We start from the raw sequence: 14,037 nt of genomic DNA on the forward strand, positions 1-14,037 counted from the left end.
ACAGGCTTAGTAGATTTTAGTTTCTGCCTGTATGTTGGAATAAGATGGACCAAACAGTGATCAGAGTTCCCCAAGGCTGCCCTTGGTACAGAGCGATATGCATCCTTAAGAACTGTGTAGCAATGATCCAGTGTATTTTTCTCCCTTTGTGGGACAATTTATATGCTGTCTGTATTTTGGAAGTTCAGTAAAACAGAGAGCAGTGGAGTGTGAAAAGTCCTTGTTTGTTCCGTTGAGAAGAAACAGTTCGTCCATTTTGTTCGGCAGTGAGCAGAGGTTCGCCTGGTGAATCGATGGGAGCGCAGTTCTAAATCCCCTCTGTCGCAGCTTCACTAGCACACCGGCGCGCTTCCCTCGCCCGCATCTCCTCCACGTACCATAGAGCGCAGCTGCTCCTCCAACTAAGATTTCCAAAAAACTCCAACTCCAACAAACCCAAACAAATCCAACCCTGGATTAATATAATAAGTTTAATAGGTTTCATTACTCAGGTTATCAACTTTCTCAAACAAGCCTGGATTTATCCCTGAATCCATGATTACTAATTGTGCATACAATTGCACATAATTATATATTTACAGGTACACATGTTTACATTTACACAGGGCTCTCAAGACAGTAAAGAGTGAGATATTTTAAATGTGTCTGGAACCCACCCACCCAAAAAAATAAATACATTTATGACATAAAACATTCCAAAACTTAATATTTGAATTAAACAAAACATAGTAAAATATACAATGTAGTGCTGTTGGTGAGATTTAATTAGACAGAATTTATGATAAATTCATTATTTTAAATGTCATAAAGCCGGGGTCCCCTGGCACCATCTCAGGGCCCCCAGTTTGAGAACCACTGGCCTAGACTACTTGTTCTGAGCAGGTGTTGTCAGTGAACAGGCTGTAAAACTGTTGGCTAAATTACAGACACTCATGAAAAACTCATGCTGATTATCTGGGAAACTTTCTCTAACACAAGTCAAAATGTCATCGTTTGTGTCAAACAAGTTGTGAATTTGTTGTAACATTACAACAGGAGATCATGACTTACTCTGTGCTCAAAGTAATGCTCGCATCTCCAGTGGTTTTCTCTGTGGGTGAACGAGGATGATGGTGAACAATTCCAGGATTTGCTTTTTTTCATTGGTTGTTGCATTCAAAAGTACCCACATACAAAAGTGCTATTTTCTGATTGGTTATTGTGTAGCCTCTTTTTTGATTGGCTGATAAGTGTCAGGCTCGACTAAGAACTGAGACGCGCTTGATTCCTGCCTGGTTCCATAGAGACAGCGGTTTGAACAGATACATTTTGGGTGCCGCGGCTTATTAAATATATGATAAATAGTCAGTTTTTCTGTGTGACAAATACAATGTGTGGCGGGAGAGCGTGAAAAAAGTCCGAAATGAGTGACTGTTGAGAGAACTGAGAGAATTGAGAGAACTGTTTACAGCATTTGGCAGACACCTTTATCCAGAGAGGCATACAAAAGTGCTTAAGTCTCTATCACTGGATACATTAACTCTGGTTCACTAGCTTACAGACTTAAGATACCAGGAGTCTAAATCATAGAAGAATAGAAGCCTTTATTACTTCCATATATACGTTAAAGCACAGTGGAAGTCTTTTCTTCACATATCCCAACTGAGGAGGTTAGGGTTGGAGCACAGGGGCAGCTATGACACAGCACCCCTGGAGCAGAGAGGGTTACCACTGCCATCATTGTTCAAAGATTTTAAACACATACATACATACAACAGACAGGGAATGAAGTGCTAGTTAAAGTGTTTCATGAACAAGTAGGTCTTCAACTGTCATTTGAAAATTGTGAGCCATTAAAAGGACATAAAAGCGATACGTTTACAACAAACAGCCAGTAGTGTTCAAGATGGAAGAAATTAGTTAGAAGACCAAAATCTGTTCAAAAAGTTCGAAAAATTGCTGGCGGAACATTTCTGATCGTTCAAAGATGCAAGTTTAATTTTATAGGCTCACAATGAGAATAAATGTATTGACCTCGACATATTTCAGGTCATTATTACATTTCATTTCGAATAAATGGCAATTTTGTTTAATTAAATATTTAAAAAAAAATAAATCTGTAAATCTATATTTGAATATAGAATTAGAAATAAGAATTAGTCCCGACAAAGGTTTTGTAGTTTGCTCAGTCTTTCTAGATGCAACCAAAACTTTAAATGTTCATGGGTGGCAGGATAAAGTGAAATACAAAAACATAAGTCGATGTGCTGAGTAATGGCAAAGTTTTCTTTATTGTCCTTGTGTGGTGTGCATGATGCAATGAAATTTATCTGATGTAACAGAAGAGAAGAGAAGTAAGAGAAGTGTGAATTAAAGACAATAGGTGGAAAGCCAGCTCCTGAGGTCACAGTGCCAGAGGAATCGGTGCTATCCAATAACAAGGGGTGGCACTTCATGGATGTCTTGCTTCACCAAGACAGTCTTCAGGTCCAGGTGCTGGCGACACTGGTACAGTGTACGACTACATGAATTTGGCTTTGAACCATTTTAAAATGAATTCAAAGAAGCAAGCACTGATGACTTAATGGATATATTTTTCAATTGAAGGAAATTGAGTTAACTTTGTTGAGAGCCAGCACACATACATGTAGAGTCTCAAACAGATGTTAATATCCAGCACACAACATAACATATTATAATAACTTCTTATTGAGAGTGCATGGCCTTGTTTGGTTAAGAGGGCACAGCTTTTCAGGGGTCACACATTCAGTAAGAGAGAGAGACAGATAAAGCTGCAGAAGTAAATATGCTTTATCACCTATTTCAATGAGAAAAAAACAAATGAATGTCTTCCCACTCAGGTCTATACTGTTTTTCTGTTATATTCAGAACTGCCAATATAAAGAAAAAGGGTAATCTATGTTTCAGCAGTTACAGACATTGCAGCTGTGTACAATAAAATTCTAGCCAGTGTGTTATTTCTTCAGGTAAAACAGACTATGTCTAATGGGATCAGTCTTATTTTGTCACTTTTTTGATAGTGGCTATATTGTATATTATGCAGGATTGCACACACAGCCACCAATTGGAATGTCCGCTGTGGTAACATACTCAGGCCACACAGAAAATTGAATCATGCCTTCAGAATACTAAGTGTTTTCAATTCTGACCGTGGATTTGCTGTGAGCCACAAATAACTGTTGCTGGGGCTTTGTCTCTGTGTCAGGATATGGGGTTATTAAAACCACTGGCCTGTATAACCCTTGTCTGCAAGCAACAAGACATAGAATAGCTCAGTTATTAAGCTTAAAAGAGAAAGTGTTTTGGGTTTGTGTACCTTCCTCAAAGTGCTGACTTCTGGAAAATATTTCAATCATGTACAGAGCCAGGCTACAGGTAGCTAGCATCCAAGCTTGTGACCATGTAGTGATGGTGTACCTTTAAACAGTAAGTCATTACTATTCACAAAATCAACCTCATTCTTCATAGGACTTTGGAAATTGCAGTGTGTGCAATCTATGACACCAATGACACCAGGGAATCTTTTTCAAGATTTTGGAGTAAGTATCTTGAACGTTTTAATTTAGATTATTCTTAATATTTAGGCAGCATATTGAATCGTCTTGCCAGTTATTTTGTGGGCAGGAAAAACAATGAATCCCTGCAATGCAATAACTACTTTATATACATATGCCAAGCTGGATGTTTGCTGATGTTCTCGCTGCATGTAAAGAAGTCACAATGAAGCTCAAATAAATACATATAATTTGCAGTACAGGAAGATCATTGCTCAGGTTAGGACCCAACAGATACTGAAAACAATTTAATCAGTCAACTTCACTGGATTGCCTCAATAAAAGGAATGGTGTGCAACAGGTTAAATTCACTGACCAGTTGTCTACAGAATTTAGATGTTTTTTCCAGTGTTTTTGCTTTTTTTTCAAATATAAAAGAAGATACTAGGTATATGAAGGTATGTAAACAATTGTTATGAATTAGTTTTTGATTTGGTCCAATATATAATATTACATATCTGTTTATTCCTGTTGGTGCCTGGTCACTCTCATGGCTCAATTTATCCCAGAAGCTTATCCAATATGAGTAAAACTTTAATAGACCTTCAGCGTGTGATGGTTTGTTTAGGAAATAACACCAGATTTTTTTCCATTTGGCACTGACTAGTATTTTTACGTTTGGGTTGTAAGTGGTGATGACTAACAAATTGCAAGTGCTCACTAAACACACATTCGAAACATGGAACTACCAGGTGTGAACAGTTCTCAGTTGACAGTGAATTCTCAGTTGACAGCTTATGGTCAGATCACCTGAGATGGGTGTACTATACTAGGTCTGAAGAGAACTGTTATTGTATAAGATCTGCAGTGGAAAATCTATAGCTAAAACATTAAAAATAGTGTCACAGCCTCTCACAGAAAACATAAACATAAATATTATATACTATACTTTGACTATGTTGTTATTTTAAAGTGTTTGTCAGTGCAGTACTAAACTTGGCCTGTAACCTATAGACTCCTGCTCCTTGCTCTACAAATACCTAAAAAAAACTTTCAAATTCTGTCTCCTTCCTTTAAGTAGGTATTGCTTATAAGTTTAAAACCAGTTGGACATTCAAAAACTTAATAGCTCTAATTAGGCAGACAGAAGCCAGATCTGCAGATAACAGCAGTTTTTATACAATGCTTACCTGGTTGTCCACAATTTAAACGCAGTATTACAAGTTAGAAGATAAATTACTATCTTGCCATAATCTACTGGTGAAAAGGTGTCATATCAAATACTGGAATATACTCTGCCAATTTATCGTGAAGTGCACACATCAGGGTACAACACATAAAGGATTCGTTGAGTTTCTCTGTAAACTAATAAGATACGAAACAGATTTGTGGTCCATATGATCAGCTTTTGATTCAACAGATAATTGAGGCCACAGTTATGACAACAGAAATCTAGACCTACAATTCCTAGTGTTCTAAAAGAGAAAAACAGTCATTTTTTTCCCCGTATGACTTCACATGTCCCATCAAAGGTTCATCGACATTCGTGCTTTGAGATGTTTGATTTTGAGGGAATAGTATTCCTCCTGCAACTGTAGCACACGTTCTTGGCGGCGAAGAACAGATATCTCTAGGGTCTTTTTTTCTGCAGAAGGTGATAGTGGGCATAGGGGAGTGGCCGGAGTATTGTCTTCACTATTATTATTTGTGTGATTTACGGGCACCTCAACGTTTATAAAAGGTGCAAGTGTAGTCGGAACATATTTCACCTCAATTTGTTCCTCCTCCCCTTCTTGACAGCTTGTACTGTCCTCTTCAAGCCTAGAAAAAGACAACAATTTTGTGACAGTTTAATCACATAGGTTTAAAGGTTCTACTTGCTAACATGAATGAAGCATTTTTAATTCAAGAAAAGTGTTACAATGCTTGCTGAAGATGCTTATTAAAATTCTAATTGTGTCAAGGTAAACCAGCGAACTATATAGTGGTCCATGTCTGTTGTGAGCACTGTGCAAGTGAAAGCGGTAATCAGAGAGGGAATTTAAAAGGACTGTTTACAAAATGGAAAGCCTTCCCAGAAGTGGGTATAACAGCAAATCAATCTAAGGTCTATTTACTGTAAGTCCAGACCATTTAACTAAGTAGAGCTACATAAAATGAATTGTTTATCTTCATGACAGCACAATCACAATAGACTTAACTCTTTGGCTTTTTTGGCTTTTAGGGAAGGGTTGATATTATAAAGCTCCTTCCATCCAAAAATAAAATATCAGCATGATATAGCTGTTTTGAAACAATATCCTTGTTCATGATGACCAAACAGCTGAAGATGATTGTTTACCAGTCATCTCAGGGAGTTTTTCCTTGCCGCCATCCCTTCCGTCTTGCTCATTTATTTGCTTTTATTTTTCTTCTTTTTTTTCCTTCTTCTTCTGATTATTATATATATTTATTTAATTTTTTTTCTCTTTTGTTTCTATACTTCTGTAAAGCTGCTTTGAGAGAATGGGAATTGTTAAAAGCGCTATACAAATAAATTGAATTTGAATGTCATGCACAGCATGGTGTAAGCTCACAAACATACTATCTGAGAAGCATAGTGGTGGAGAGGGGATGTTTGTTTTGAAGCCATGGAAACAAGGAAATTTGTAGTCATTAAGACAATGGGGAGCTCAATTTTATATTAAAAACTAAAGGTTAGGCCATCTGTCCAGCAGGTTAAATTGGATCAATAGTGGTTCATGGAACAGGACAAGGATCACAAGGACAGAAATTGTGTGAGGGCCTAATAAACATTTACTTTAATTATTTTTGGTTATTTATGGTTTTCCATATTATAACATTTTTGTTAATATTACTACTTTTTTCACCATCTGGTCTCTGAATGTTAGTTTTCAGGTGGAAAAACAATTAGATATTGAAATCTTTTATTTGTTGTCGTCATCTGAGGTTATTTGTTTCTCTCCCTTTTCCAGAGGTGAAAAAAACTGACCATGTTCAGCATTGAATTTCTTTATATAATGTTGATGGATTGAACTGAATTTTTGTCCATGCAGGTAAAATGAGGTAGTTAACATTTATAAAAGTCTGATTATTGGGTTTAAATGTTATCATTTTATACTCCTAGTGTTTTACTATCACATAAGCTTGAGTTGTGCTGTCCATTCTATCTCCGTACCTGTGTTTTTGTGGAGATGTGTAAATTATTTACCCAGCTGGAAAAGAAAAGTTACCTGTCTCTAAACTCTGTGTCCTTTTTCTGTAGCCTGAGGATTTCTAGCACTAGTTTGGTCACTGGACTGACATGTTCTGCAACGGAAAAAAAATGCAAATATCCACAGACATTCAAATCAAAAGGAGACATTTACTCATTATAGGGAAAAGTTTAGAAATCCTGTAAGGAGTTTTACATTGGAACTGCTGCTAAATAGGAACCCAAACACTCTAAGGACCTGAGGATGTAGCTGCTTCCATGTTGGGCTGAGGGTGCTATTCCAAATCTTTTTTTCCTATTATTAACCAGCTTGACTGGTCAGTTTTCAATCTTAATGCTAGCATGACATTATAAGCTATCGAAGCACAATGCAAGCAATTAACATCCAAATCCTAGAAGTTAAGCTGAATCCCAATTGGCTTCTCTTTGCAATTTGCTCTCTGCACAGGATTTAACAATGACACTATATATGGCCTACTTACGGCCTACACTCCCAGTGTAAATCACTATTAAAATAAAAACTATGATGTTTGCAATTCGCACTTTATTGCTTAATAAAGCAATATTAAACACGTCCATGTTATGGTTGTACATTTTTACAGGCAAGAGATTCTGTCACGTTTATATGTAGCATGTGTCATGACTTGTGCCTCTGACTGACAATCACAAATCTTTGAGAAGAAAAAAGCACATTTCTTTTGATGGATACCCTCAAAATTTGACAGTTCTGGAGTATTTTTGCAAGAAAGAGTACAATAATTCAAGTTTATCAAAAAAAAATCGAGTGCTATATTACAAACTAAATTTACTTTAACAATGTGTTAGTTAAAGGGTGTAAATACTTATTTGAGCAGTAAATAAGTTAACCAAAACAGAATAAGTTCAAACTAACGGTATAATCACAGTGAACAGAGTAAAATGTGATTTTCAAGAATGTCTTTTTTTCATTTCTGCATCTTTAATATTCCTATAGCAATTTCTGAATGCATGTATGATCCTGTGAATAGTTCCTGATCAGTGGTACTGTTCAGTCCCCTGCAATAACAACAGTGGCCATTCAGTTTCTGACACAATTACACACATACTACTTTCATACCTGAAGGTGATGTTTGGTTTACCATAGCCTCTCTGGCTTTGGCTTGCTCTATAAACCAGTGTCTCTCACACTCCTTTCCCGTACGGGGAACATCTGTGTAGGCAGTGGAGATTTCATCTGCAATCTCATCCCATGCCCATCTTCGGTTGGTTGCTGTCTCCCGACAAGAATGCCTGCCAGTCAGTAGTCCTTCTCTTCTGGCTTTCACTAGCTGCACCAACAGCAGCTTCTGCTCTGTAGACCAGTTAGGCTTTCTGGGCCTCATCAGTGTTTCCTGTGGTAAAGGAAGGTAGATTATCAATGTAAGGTACATGCATAGTTAATCAACTAACTAATCAAAATGCATTGTATTTATGATTAGCCTTAACAGCTGCATATAAAAGTTGAGTTACAGTTGAATTTAATTTCCCTCAGTGCTCCAGAAACAGGCCATTTAAAATTATATTCAAAACCTGAAATCTTCTGAACTGATCGCAACGGCCATTAATCGACTGTTTGGTGATCAAGTCAAACTAGCGATCAAAAACTATAGATTTTACCCTAGGATTCTAGATATCTTTTAGAATTTTCAGAATTTGTCTGAGACGACCAAATCGTGGCCAAAACGGCACAGTCTTTAGCGAGGCTTTAGGCTTGAAAAATGTGAATTCAATGTGTCCCAAGTATTATTATTAAGTTATTTCGTCTCTCAAGAATCAATCAAAGACAAATCCCAAGGTATCAGCCATCACCAGCTGGCGCAAGACATTGAAGGGGGTACAGAGATTTATTCGATTTGCTAATCTTTACAAGAAAGATCATTCATCACTTCAGCAAAATTGCAGCACCCATTTCTGCTCTCACCAAGGGTTCACCACCTCATATTCACCGGACCATTGAAGCTCAGAATTCTATTGAAAATTTTCTCCACAGCCCAAATTCTATTTCATCCAGACACTACACTACCTTTTATTCTTTAGTTGGATGCTTCTCGGTGGAAATGGGTTGGAAGAGCGTCTCTTTCTCAGAGGTCTATTGCTTCATTTTAGAAGCCGCATTCATCAAGAACTTCAATCTGTTATACTCACACTAGAAGAATGGACCCACTGGTTGGAGAGGTCCAAGCATCCCTTAAGTGTACGTATTGACCACTAAAACCTGCCCTATTTCCAGAAAACAAAGCAAAAGGGGCCCACAGCAGGTAAGGTTTGATGTTTGATGTTTGTAATTTCTTACAAACCAGGTTAAAAAAAATTGTTCATGCCCTGTCATCACGACTGCTCAAAAAAACTGCTCCCCATAATGCTCAGCATTTTGGCACCTGTTGAACAGTCTGTCCTTTCTGTGAGGTTTTACCAGATGGAACCAGATGGAGTTCCTGCTGGATGCTTGTTTGTTTCCCTTTGTTCTTTAAGCGGGCCATTCTTCCCATCATGCTGGACACTTTGGGGTGGGAAAGACCTTAGAATTTATTCAAAGACTGTTTTGGTAGCTAAAAATCACATGTGAAAAAATGCCTGCTATGAGAAACAAGCTGACAAGACAGAGTGTGACTCAGCACCTCAGGGTAGGACAGATGGTCTGGCCCTCAAATAAAAACTTTTATTTAAGAGTTTAATAAAGAAAGTTTGTCCCAAGATTTTTAGGAGCATTTAAGATCACTAGACAAGTTAAACCTGTGCTTGGCTGGTTAGCATGTGTATAAAAGGCCTTTGTTTTTGAAACAAAGCGTTGAAGTCTTTCCTGTGAACCGCCTGTCCTTTGCTACTCTTTGTTGAATCTATTTTTGGTTAAAAACATTATGACTCATTCGTACAGATTGACTTTATGTTTCTTCAGGATTTATGTTCCTTTTTGTTAAGACATCGTTACTTCATTACCCTCTACAGCCCTGAGGAGAGGCTTGTTCCTTTTTGTTTGTATTTAAGAGACTTTAAATAAATACTGTTTCTTTCAAAGTCTTTCCTGCATTTGGGTCTCCATAGCACAGTAATTAAGAGTGCTAGTTTCCCAAAGCTTCCCTGGGTTTGCTTAGCTGTTTGTAACAATGACAGCTTTTTATATAAGAATAAAGGTAAATGTTAAGAATTAATTAATAATGAAAATGCACAGTTGTTTCCAATTGTTACGATTGACAAAAAACCAACCAAAAAAAGCTGCAAGAACCATTTGTTTTGTTTTTTAATACAACTTGTTCTATGATTTGTTTGAGCGAGCTGAAACGAATCTACAAGTTAACTGACATTATTATTAGTGAATAAATATTTCCACATTTACAATAATACTTAATAAATATTTAGAAATTATTATTATTGTCATCGGTGGGATTGCTGTCATTATATTGGCTTTATAATGATCAGCAAATTTGTTTTTCTTCTATGTCTATTTTTATTTTCTCCTCATTTGGATAAAACTACTACTACTAATAATAATAATACATATAGCTGCAAGCAGCGATACCGGGGTCAAGCCATTCAGATGCGCTCAGAACATGTTGCTGATGAACCATACCAAGTTTCGTAGCGATGTGGCATTGCTTTTAAAATCTCGTGGCCACCAGGTGGCGCTGTCACGAAACGTTGCATGCACCCTCAGGTCATAACTATAATGACATATACCAAGTTTCGTGTCGAAACGCTTACGTTTTGCGAAGATCCAGCCTCACGTCTGTTTTGGCGTGCTCGCCACCCTGTATGTTGCCACGGTATACGAGAAGGCATTGGTCTATCAAAAAGCTTTTGATAACTTTTTGTCTCGGGTGTCTCTAGATAAAACATACCAAAGTACATGCAAGTGTGTGTGTGTGTGTGTGTGTGTGTGTGTGTGTGTGTGTGTGTGTGTGTGTGTGTGTCTGTGTGAGTGTGTGTGTGTGTGTGTGTGTCACTGTGGTGCTGATTCTGATATTAGCATAGAATTTTGTCTCTAGGACTTATGAATCAGCAGTTATGAACATGAACATAATTGGATTTTTGGTCTGTTGGTGGCGCTAGAGGGTTTGAGCTAGACACACCAAGGTTATAGTAAAAAAGCTATAGTAACTTATAAGACTGACTTCTACATGTGTGCCAAAAAGCCGACTGAGCACACATCCTTGTGGTGCCCCGGTGCTTTAGCGTGGCGATCTTCAGGCTGAGGCGATAAGTATAGATATGTCACTGTCAAAGGTCCATTGTAGGGGTTTATAGTTTGTTAGAGTTCGTATGCCTTGCCAGAGATTCTGTGTGTCTCTGGTGTTGCAGAAATGTCCAGATATTTTACTGTTGCATATAAGCTCTACCAGTGAAGAACAGTGCCACCAGCATTTTGACTCCAGGCATAGCTGATATAAACACAAATACCTCCCTCATTACAGACTCAGTTGGCACGTAGGCATGTTAGCCCAGATAGCTGAATAGCGGAGTCCGGTATGTTGTCAAGTAACCACATTTCCACGATTAAAATGCAGCATTCTTTCAGATCATGCTGCGCAGATCTTATAAGTTGTATTTGGTCCACTTTATTATCCAGTGGTCTTACATTTGCTAGAATGAGGGATGGTATCGTGGGTCTGTGTGGGTTAGCTGCAAGCCTAGCCCAGATGCATACACGTATGCCTCGCTTTAGCTTCCTCTCGCAGTGCTTTAGTTGTCTGCTCATTGCGCGAGTTGTAGCAGGCGAGGTCAGTGCTTTGGTCGGCCGGCGGAATAAAGTCACACTCTTGTGATGAAAATACTTGTTATAAGATTCTTCGATTTTTGTACTGCCCTGTATAGCCTACCTGTATATTTCAGATAGAATTAGTGGTCTATTTTTACTTTAGGTTGGCATCCGATTTATCCACCTTTCCATTACTTGCTAGTTATTCTGTCATCACTCTCTGACTTCATCCTCTATCTAGTTCACCCTAAACTTGAGTTAGAACAGGGAAATCTGCCTCAGTGTTGTGGTGTCTTTACTATCATACAGCCATATCTATCCACTTGCTCCTTGTTTCAAATGAATTACATAAAACAGTAAAGTTTTGAAACCATTGATCCACAGTGCTAGATGATGAGAGAAAGCAGCATCTATTTTCTGTGTAGTTGATCTACATAGCCCAAGTAGACTAAGGAAGATATTTTATTAATCATATTTCTCATTTTGTGTCCCTTGCCTAAAGGAATTAGCCCACTTATGTGACTATAAAGTATGAAAGGTTTTGTTGGACATTCTTCAATGAATTTTCCTACTTATTAATCGCTTCTTTTGATTTAAAGATGTCACAATTTTTTTAGTTATTTCCTCCCACGTTTTTGATGTATTTAATGCAAGTTTAAATTCGATGTATTCTTCCAAATGGATACAATTCTGCCTCTAAGTTCAAATTCTTTTCCTGTTCACATTTCATTTTGGCTATTAAAATGTTTCACAAAATAATAATTCTCTTAATTAATTATCTTAATGTCATGCAAACAAAGAACAGTTGAATAAAAAAATTCCCTTAGCTAAGAGAAACATTTGAGGAATTTTATGCAATGTCTGTAAGGTAAGAAAAAATCCTCCTGTAACATGCTCATAAAAACTAAAGGTGTTTTATTCAAACAGACACTGTGTCATCTAAGTTTCCACAAACTTTACAGTACATAGTCATACGGATGTCATAACCTAGTGTTGAGGTGTTTGTCTACCAATCTGAAGGTTACTGGGTCCTTAACCGTAAATTGAAAAGTCATATAAAATAAAACTTACTCTGTATAAGGGCCTCTGCAAAATGCCGTAGATGTTGTGAGCAGGATATATGGACCATTAGTCTAAAGTATACTTAAAGAGCCATAGTATAAAAATGCATACCTCATCTCAGCAGAAATCCATTTCATTTTTTATTTATAAAAATAATTAAATATAGCTTTCCAAAAATGACACTCCTAAACTGGCAGACTTTTAGCCCCTGAGGTGATCGTTGTTTCAAAATCCGAATTGTGTGTGCTGCTTGTGTGTGTTTGAGCCATGATGAGCTCCTACAATACCATGGTTAATATGATAAATGCATTTTACTATTGTCTAGGGTAGTTTAAAAATGCAGAAAAATCAGAAGTTGCACACACTTCACAGCATTAGCATTAAGCTAGCACCATGAAATAATGTTTGTGACAGCAAGGGAGTGTCCAAGTATCAGGGTCGCACTCATATTGGCCACTTGTGGGCGCTATTCAATTGTGCGCAGTTAAATTAGTCCTGCAGTAAAAGTCTTCTATGTTTAACATTTGCTAATGTTTGCTCCCATTCTTAAAAAAAAGAAAGAAGTGAGGAAATGAGGAATCCTACATTTACAAACTTTTCATTGAATTTTTTAGGAGTTTTCTATCTTCAAAATTGTAATGTCAAACTCAGTGAGTGTGAATCTCAATTGACAAAAACATGTTAACATTTGTTTATGATTGAACAAAAAGGCTGCCACACATCAATACATTCCAAGGAGGCAAAGCTGGATAATTTAAATAGCTGTAATTCATGATTTGTGATATGGATTTGAAGGAAACCTGAAAGATGTGTTCAGTACTAGGATTGAGGGCATTTGCAGACAATAGGAGATAGAGTTAAGTTATAATAGCTGATTCTCCTCAAACTTATATTTCACATTTAGTCTGCTGCAGCAAGTGTTTAATTAGCAACTGGATTACTTTAACAGCTAGTGATCCATTGTTGGGTTGCAAAATTCTGGGAATTTTTATGGCTGGAAACTTTCCATGGAAATTAATAGGAAAATATGGGAATTAATGGGAATATATGGGAATTAATGGGAATTAACTGGGAATTTACAAAATTGCAGGTTAGCCTAAAAGAGGGAACTTTAATGTACTTAAATTAACTTTTAATATTGCAGGATAATCTTGGTTACCAGATTTAGCTGAATTTCTATCCTGCACATTCATCAATCCCATGCACACAGGAGATTTACCAAAAACTTTCCACCCCTTCAAGTACTAAGACATTTTGAGCCCCAAAGATTTTGCTATTTCAATACAAACCCTGTCTTTATATATATAAGATATATTCATATCAAACAATTATTAAGCCAGTGTTTAACTCTAAAAAAAATGCATTCTGTAAGAAAACATTTTAATCATTGTGTAAAATATAATTATACAGCATCCTTGCATGTCTAATCTCAAAACATCACTTAGAAGTCATAAGTGAAAAATACTAAAATCATGCACATAATGTTACATGCATCATCATCATCTTTTTATTATTATTATTTTTAGTATTATTATTATCATTGTTGTTAGTAATAA

General features: G+C 36.9%; 1 protein-coding gene across 1 annotated transcript; it reads right to left on the bottom strand.

Moving 5' to 3' along the window:
• Nucleotides 1-2,244: 2,244 nt before the first annotated feature.
• Nucleotides 2,245-10,476, bottom strand: si:dkey-6e2.2. Its single transcript, XM_047813660.1, has 4 exons — nucleotides 10,426-10,476; nucleotides 7,805-8,078; nucleotides 6,728-6,803; nucleotides 2,245-5,315 (listed from the first exon to the last, which is right to left on the bottom strand). The coding sequence occupies exons 2-4, from the start codon at nucleotides 8,067-8,069 to the stop codon at nucleotides 5,021-5,023; spliced, it is 636 nt and encodes a 211-aa protein (XP_047669616.1). The 5' UTR covers nucleotides 8,070-8,078; nucleotides 10,426-10,476; the 3' UTR covers nucleotides 2,245-5,020.
• Between the last annotated feature and the right edge of the window lie 3,561 nt (nucleotides 10,477-14,037).

This window comes from Tachysurus fulvidraco, chromosome 5, assembly GCF_022655615.1.
Source record: "Tachysurus fulvidraco isolate hzauxx_2018 chromosome 5, HZAU_PFXX_2.0, whole genome shotgun sequence".
NCBI classification, from domain to species: Eukaryota; Metazoa; Chordata; class Actinopteri; order Siluriformes; family Bagridae; genus Tachysurus; species Tachysurus fulvidraco.

Bases quoted from the DNA above. Each gene is read 5' to 3' on its own strand.
- si:dkey-6e2.2 (XM_047813660.1), bottom strand. From the start codon at position 8,069: ATGAGGCCCAGAAAGCCTAACTGGTCTACAGAGCAGAAGCTGCTGTTG. The intron at 6,804-7,804 runs GTATGAAAGTAG...TTTCCGTTGCAG, and splicing joins AAACCAAACATCACCTTCAG to AACATGTCAGTCCAGTGACC. The intron at 5,316-6,727 runs GTAACTTTTCTT...GTCTTTTTCTAG, and splicing joins GACACAGAGTTTAGAGACAG to GCTTGAAGAGGACAGTACAA.